Raw genomic sequence first — 8,165 nt, 5'->3', positions numbered from 1 at the left:
CAACAACCAATCCCATGATTTATAAGAGTGCATGCGCAAAAAAAGATGGTCTAGGCACGCATAGGAGATAAATATTGAGCGACAAGGAAGAGTAAGTATTAAAAGCATTTCCACTCAAGTAACAAAGTAACGGATTTTTCAATTTTGCACTATCAAATAAGTATAATTTTAACCATTGTAAGGAAGAATAACAAGCAATCTTGAAAGGATGATATGGATCTTAATAATTATACTATCATTTTAAGTAGAATTTGATGCAGCACCAACTCTCATTGTGTTCTTCTACGGCATACCAACGAAGAATCACTATGCATGGATCATTATGAATTAATCAAGAAAGTTGATAGACAAGTGGAAGAATCACAAGAAGCAGCATATACCAATAAAGAGTTCAGGCTCTCATATACAGGAGAAATTTTAGTACGAGCCAGATAGATTTAGAATAAAAAGGAAAAAAATTCAGACATTCTAACAATAAACATCGAGCAAAAAGAAAAGCTTCACTACTTCTTGGAATCAGTAAAATAAGTACAATTCAGGTCTTTAACACTGAAGTGATATAAAATATGAAACACATAGGTTACAAGACCAAGTAACATGCTATAGAAGGTAAGTTTGGATTTGCATATGGCAATTTTGTTAAATATATTGTTATAAAACAAGTAAAAATAACAAAAAAAAACAAACAAATAAATTAAGAATAAAAAAATTAGCTTTTTTTTTTTAATAAGGAATTACAGCACATATGTGAGATGTTATCCTTCATGTCTAATGCTAGAGAAGTTTTTTTTTCGAGTTAATACATACATATGACCCTAAACTTGACACCAAATTATAACTTTGACCTTAAACTTTGATAGTGCACAAATAAGACCTTTAACTATTCAAAACCTGACCAAATATGACCTCCGATTTTGCAACCCCATGCGTGAGTTTCACTCGCGCCTACGTGGAAAGGTAATCCAATCACACGGTGCCACATCGTTAAAAGGGCTGACTTGGAGGCAGGTCATATTTGTGCAGTTTTGAATAGTTAAAGGTCATATTTGTGCACTGTCAAAGTTTTGCTTTTTCTGTTAAAAAGGCGTCGCTTTTTTTTTTATAATATATTATTATTATTATTTCTATAGCAGCAACACCTAGTTTTTTTAAATTAAAAAATCGAACCCGCGCAGTAGGCTGAAGGAAGCGCCCAAGAATAGCAAATAACACGACTGGGCTATCTAAGTGCCTTCTTTCATGTGGTTCAACATTAATATACGTACATAAATATAGATTTTCTACCTTATATATATAACGTAACCTTTTTTACTGAGGGGGTTCGGGTGAAGCCCATGGCAACCACGTAGTCCGCCCCTGCATTAATTTAATAATGTTTTAATAACGTTAATTTAATAACATTGTAATAACGTTAATTTGATAACGTTAATTTAATATACTACTACTATCCTTAATAACATTAATTTGATAACGTTTTATTAGAACTATAATTTTTTTATTATTAGTATAGTTTCATCTTTAATTTAATATTTAAATAAATTATATTTAGATATCTTATATAACTTAAATTCGCCCTCTGATTTATAATATATATACATACCCACGCGATTTTTTCGTATAAGGCTAACCCATCTAATTAATAAATCTTCAATATTGCTCTTTTTCCGCAATGACAAAAGAAATTAGATGCCATTTTCATCTTTGAGCCGAAAATAATTAAAAATAATAGTGAAAAGTCATTTAAAGGTCATTTTTGTGCAGTTTTGAATAGTTAAAGGTCATATTTGTGCACTGTCAAAGTTTAAGGTCATATTTATGTATTATGCCCTTAGATTTTAAGTTGGACGCGCCCAGTTTTGCGTGTTGAACATGCGTTTTGCCACGTAGGATCGGATGTCATGTTTGTGCATTGTTGAATAGTTAAAGATCATATTTGTGCACTGTCAAAGTTTAAGGTCAAAGTTATAATTTGGTGTCAAGTTTAGAGTCATATTTCTGTATTATCTCTTTTTTTTCCTCAGCTTCCAAGAGATAAGTTTGATACACACAAAACATGAGAAATAATAATAAGAATCACCTGAATTTGTTCTACTGATATGTTTCAGACCTATAACAACAACAACAAACCCAGTGTATTCCCACATAGTGGGGTCTGGGGAGGGTAAGATGTACGCAATCCATACCACTACCTCCGGAGAAGTAGAAAGGTTGTTTTCGATAGACCCCCAGCTCAAGACAAGGAATAATAATCAGATCCGTAATAAAGCATGGAATAGGATGACATGACATAAATACGACATCCACAAGGAATAGCACACAAAGACTAGTAAACAAGTTCGAAATAAAGCATGAAGCAAGGTAGCATAACAAGAATAGTACACCTACCAAGTAATACCCTATCCTGACGACCCAAACTCGCACTAGCCTTCTATCCTAATTCGCGTCCTCCAGATCTTCCTATCTAGGGTCATGTCCTACGTAAGCAGTAACTGCTCCATGTTACAGACCTATGTCGTTCTTAAACAGTAGATAGGTCCTGGACTTCAATCACAACAATTTCGGGTTTCGTTTTAGACAAGCTTATGAAAAAGTCTCCACCAATTGCAAAATGTCAGTTACAACCAGACAACATCAGCCTAATATTCTAAGAGAACCACCAGCTAATAACTCTTAAAATTGCAGTGTATCTCTGATCTCTCCTAATCGGATATCAACAGTTGGGTATTTTCAGAAGAAGCTTAAAGCTGCTTTCTTCTCTATACCCCCCACCCCACACACACACAAAAATAGAACCAACTGGCAATTAAGGGTGGGGAAGTTGCAATGCTCCAAGTAAAGTTAACTCCGAAGAAGGGAAAATAAGGAGGCAACAATGTAAAGGCTAATCGTCAGAGAAACTATGCCTCAACATCTCAGCATTTAAAAACAAAGTATGCAGCAGCTTCCATGGTTTGAAACAAGTTTTCATCAAGGCACATACAGCTTTTATTTACTACTATTTTTCAAATTTCCAATACCTCACCTACTGATATTTATCAGCTCTTCACTTCCCACAATCTTGATTAGGATCTCTAAGGGTGAATACTTTAGGTAAAATCCCAGACTAAGATCTCTCAATAACTCGCTTAATGGCATTATTAGCTAAGTAAATTCAAAATATCAAAAGACGTCTAACCTCATAAGTAACACTGGCACCAGAACTGGCAGGGGGACGTAATGTTATAGCTGAAACTGTGCCATTAGCTGATAAGATACATAAAGCCCTAGGCCTCTGCTGTGCAAATGCCAACAATTTCTCTGCTACATCCTGCAAAGTTAATGAAAGTGTATTTCCGAGTGAAATTTCGCATCAAGCAACATAAAATACTGGTCGGAGAAGTTGATGACATAGAATGTTTAAGCATATGGTTTAAGATGGAACATCAATCAAATCACATTTTTCCACATCTGAAAAGCTTTCCCTCTGGGCTAACACTGTGGGAGAACCCTCCCAACAATGTCAACATGGTTCTGTTCCGGTTACCAAACGTGCTTCCTTTGCTTGTTTGCATCACCTCGACTAAGTTACCGCCATAGGAATTAGTCAGAAAGAAAAACATGGAGCATGTTTAAGCATATGGTTTAAGATGGAACATCACTCAAATCACATTTTTCCACATCTGAAAAGCTTTCCCTCTGGGCTAACACTGTGGGAGAACCCTCCCAACAATGTCAACATGGTTCCGTTCCGGTTACCAAACGTGCTTCCTTTGCTTGTTTGCATCACCTCGACTAAGTTACCGCCATAGGAATTAGTCAGAAAGAAAAACATGGAGCATTTACTTTAATTTTGTTTTTCAAGTAACAAAAATCACATATCAACATTACAGCTTGATACCCTTCCATCCATGTGCTAGATTTATTGTGAGAAAAACTTCATATACTCAGATATGAAAAAGGGAGACGTGATAAAAAATACTTCGGTCATATGCTAAAGACAATCTTTTTAGTATATTCTCCAAAAATAAAAAGATTCTACATACAAAATTACCCTAATTTATCAATGAAAGAAAAATTTTATACAAACAATAAGTGGTGAAAGCAATACCTCTCCTACACCAATTTGCATAACATGAGGAGTAAAAGCCAGTCCAGCCGAACTACTCATCCATTCACCTGCAAAAGCAATTTAATCTTCAGAAACTACAATCAAATAAAAAGGATATTTTTTGAGTTAAAACTCCAATTGAGAGATAAATTAACCAACAAGATTGAAAATATCAGAGAGAACTTTCCCACCTACCCTAACACCTCCATCCTCCCTACGGGGAGTTGATGGGTCCTAGCCTTGGGAAGGGGAAGTTCAATATCATTATTATGCGATATGCAGCCATCAACATGTTATCGAGTGTATTACATCCAAGCAATTCAAGCAAATCATTTTGTTATGCCACATTAAGACAAGTTTGTCCAACTAAATGAGAGTAAGTGAATCTGTACGAAAACATAGTTTGAGTAGCATAAAGTAACCTTCTATTTTCTAATTGTAAACAAGATTCAGACTATTAGCCCTGATTGTGGTACCAGGCAACAACAATGAGCATTCTTAGACAGGACCAAGAACACAAAACTATTAACAACAATAATGAAGCACATGAACAAGAATGCCGGTCACCTGCTAAAAATGTAGCTTGAATGCCATATACAACACCTCATAACAAAGAATAGAAAAAACAAATAAATTCCTTCCATATGAGTTAACTACGAAGCAAGATTTCATCTTTAAAAAAGCTCTCACTTGCAGGAATACGCTAAGCTTTAGTAGCCAACAACTTTTAAAAGCTAACAAGCAAGATAGTAATTACACATTGATGAAATACAACAACCAACAGATGTTCAAATCATAACTCACCAACATTAGCTAATTGTTGCTTCCACCCACTTCCGGGAGGCCGGCCCCTGATACGCTTTGGCCCAGGAGTGATAGACCCACTTGGAGGGTTACTAGACAAAGGGGACAATGCTAAAGACATATTGGTCCCATCAGGACCATATTTCCTAGGCCTACCTCTCTTCTTTTTCACTAGACCACTACCAGGTGAAACACTAGAACCCATACTAATGTTAACACCATGACCAAAATTGGATGATGGGTTCTCAACCTGGTATCCTGAGTTCACATTACCACTACCACTACCACCCCCCACATTGGTCTGAACTGAAATGTTAGCACTTGTTAGAGTCTTGTAACCAGGTGGGGTAGGTACCCCTGTAGGTGTCCCAGACCCACTACCACCACCAGCACCAGAACCACTAATCCCTCTATTGAAATAGTAACCAGCAGAACCAGATAGTGTCATCCCTTCCTTTATATCCATGCATTTACTCACCAAAATTCAAACTCCAGAACACAAAAAAATTGAATCTTGATCCTTCTATATACCAAAAAGGTGATAAATTTTTAGAGCTCAATCAACCAATTCAAAATGAAACATAAAACCCAACAACGAAAATTGAACAAAAACTGAATCTTGATCCTTCTATTTAACCAAAGGTGGCAAATTTTTTAAGTTCAATAAACCAACTCAAAATGGAACATTAAAGAACAAATACAAAAGACAAAACCCAACAACAAAAGTAGAACAAAAACTGAGCCTTGATACTTCTATTTACTAAAAGGTGGTAAATTTTTTAAGCTCAATCAAACCAATTAAAAAAGGAACATAAACTACAAATAAAAACACAAAACCCCAACTTAACTAAAATCCTCACTAAAATTTGTACTCCACAAGAGAAAAAAACTGAGTCTTGGTCCTTAAATTCACCAAAAAGTTAGCAACTTTTTGAAGCTCAACCAACCAACTCAAAATGGAACATAAAGAACAAACAAAAACACAAAACCCCACAACATAAAACTAATCAAACCAGCAAAAAAAAACAATCTTTTTCTCAAAATCCTCAAAAGTGTTTAACATGGGGTTTTTCAAGAACTTCAGCAAAAAGCTAAACACACAAAAAAAATGAAATCTTGAAATGTAAAAAAAAAAATGTTTTTTAACTTCTAAAGATCATACATTTAAGCTTCATATAGTACTAAAAAAACCCACCAAGATAATAATTTTGAATTAAAAAAAAGTTCAAAAAAAAACACATTAAATAGGCAAGGTGAAAGAAAAAAAAAGAAACCCTAGATTTGAAATGAGGGGAAAAGGATGATGAACTGAGTTTTTTTTTTTTTTTTGGGGAAAAGAGGAAGAGGAGGAGGAGGGAAGATAAAGACAAAAGCTAAGTAGTATGAAATAGTAGTAGAAAAATTTCCAGCTTTTAAATTAAAGTAAAGAGAAGACAAATTTATTTCATAGAAGTAGAATAATGTATTTATTGTATTTTATTTTATTTTATTATTTAGTTAGTAGCAAGTATTTTAGGGGTTTGGTTAAGGGTTTAAGGGTGCAAATGGCTTGTTAGATTTGTCACATAAGAAAAATAATAATTACTAATATAGTAGTATCATTTTTTTTAGCAATTTTGATCCCTCAATTAATAAAAGCTAATATTTAGCATTTGATCATAAATTTTAAATTATATTTAAAAAATTATTTTCAAAAATGCTATTTTTCAAGTTTAAGTTTCAACAATAAAATTTATGGTCAAACAAAAGCTTAGTAAATTGTGATTTTAATGTATGTGATATCTCTCATTTAATTAATTACTTTAAAAAATCTTCATTTGATTAAAATAATGTACTTTTAATCCTTGTGCAAGTGACTCTTCACAAATTTATTGCATTATCAATTGTGATACTATTAAATTAACTTATAAGCAATGTAAATTATATCATTACTCAATGTATGAGAGCAATATAATCCTCAAAGACATTACACTTTTGCTATATGAAAGGATCAAAATAATATGTGCCAATTTAAATTTGATTAAACTCTAATATAAATATCAAACAAAATTATTGCATAAATACCTCTATTACTTTTACTCTTCAAATTAATGGTTTTTAATTTTTAATACTAGTAGTACTATTTTATTTTATTTTTTGAGTTTCTTTGGGGTATCATTGGGGGACAGTTGGTGCACCTAAAGTACCAAAATGTCTTTGTCAAATTACTATTATTAGCAAATCTTAATTTCTTTAGGGAAAAACATGGATGAGAGAGAAAGAGAAAAGTTATTCACTATTTTCTTTCTATTTCTCTCTCTTAAATTCAAGGCCTATTATTATTATTATTGTGTACTCTCTCATGAATTTATTGAGATACCTTTGTAGCCTTTGATTTTTGTTGGACATTAAAAGAGATTTTAAATTAGAGGAGGAGAGAGAAAGAGGAAGTCAAAGTTCTTTGGGAAAAAAGACAAACATATAGTCAAAGAAAGAGGGAAAATTAAATTTTAGTGGCAGGAAAATGTAAGAGTTCAAAATTATCCTTCCATGCCCCTCAATTTTCTACCATATCCCCGTTCACATGTACTCGGTCGAACGTCTATCGAAAATTATTTTTTTATTTTACTTAACAAAGTAATATTAATTCTGTATTTATTATTCTTTTTAAATTTTATTTTATAAAAATATACTGAATTTATTATTATTATTATAATAGTCTCTCATCAACATATAGTATCCATCTTCCTTCAAAATAAGTTAAATAAGTATGATTAGTTTGGTACGAGTTATAAGTTATAATAGTTTGAGGATAAAATGTAGTTAGAGCTATAAGTTAGTTTTGAAGTTATTTATTTCATTATTTATACAATAGTGATAGAATAAGTTATTTCATATATACATGAGTAACTAATATCAAGATAGCTAATTTTAAAATTAATTATTTTGAAATAACCTATTTTCAATTAAACAGTGTTGCAAATGAGTAGATGAGATCTCTTGTCCTTCTACAAAATGAATGAAAGAAACTAATCTTTTTTAGATTTTTTATATATAAAAATAAATATTTTTGTATGGGTAAAAAGTGAAGATCTCTTGTAAAAAAAATCGTAATTATTAAAAAAAAAAAAAAAAAACTAGATAATAAGATCTCCCATTTTAAATGGTGTTTCTAGGGGGGATTTTAGGACAAGTTTTGGAGTGGAGCATATTAAAAATGTTCTAGACGCAAATAAAAAATGTAGATCTTAAAAAATATAAATTTATTTGACCTATGCTTTAGAATTTGAGGTGT

The 8,165-nt window shown here is 32.5% G+C and overlaps 1 protein-coding gene across 1 annotated transcript in view; it reads right to left on the bottom strand.

Annotated features, from left to right (window-relative positions):
- LOC107864919 (AT-hook motif nuclear-localized protein 5) overlaps positions 1-6,317 on the bottom strand; it is a 7,536-nt gene extending 1,219 nt beyond the window's left edge. The window contains exons 1-3 of the mRNA XM_016711322.2: positions 4,892-6,317; positions 4,088-4,155; positions 3,176-3,307 (exon numbers count right to left, since the gene is read on the bottom strand). Coding sequence (XP_016566808.1) covers positions 3,176-3,307; positions 4,088-4,155; positions 4,892-5,357 — 666 coding nt within the window. The 5' untranslated portion in view covers positions 5,358-6,317. The remainder of the gene's footprint in view (positions 1-3,175; positions 3,308-4,087; positions 4,156-4,891) is intronic.
- Positions 6,318-8,165: the final 1,848 nt, after the last annotated feature.

Source organism: Capsicum annuum, chromosome 1, assembly GCF_002878395.1.
Source record: "Capsicum annuum cultivar UCD-10X-F1 chromosome 1, UCD10Xv1.1, whole genome shotgun sequence".
NCBI lineage: Eukaryota > Viridiplantae > Streptophyta > Magnoliopsida > Solanales > Solanaceae > Capsicum > Capsicum annuum.
This window is presented reverse-complemented; position numbering and strand designations above follow the sequence as displayed.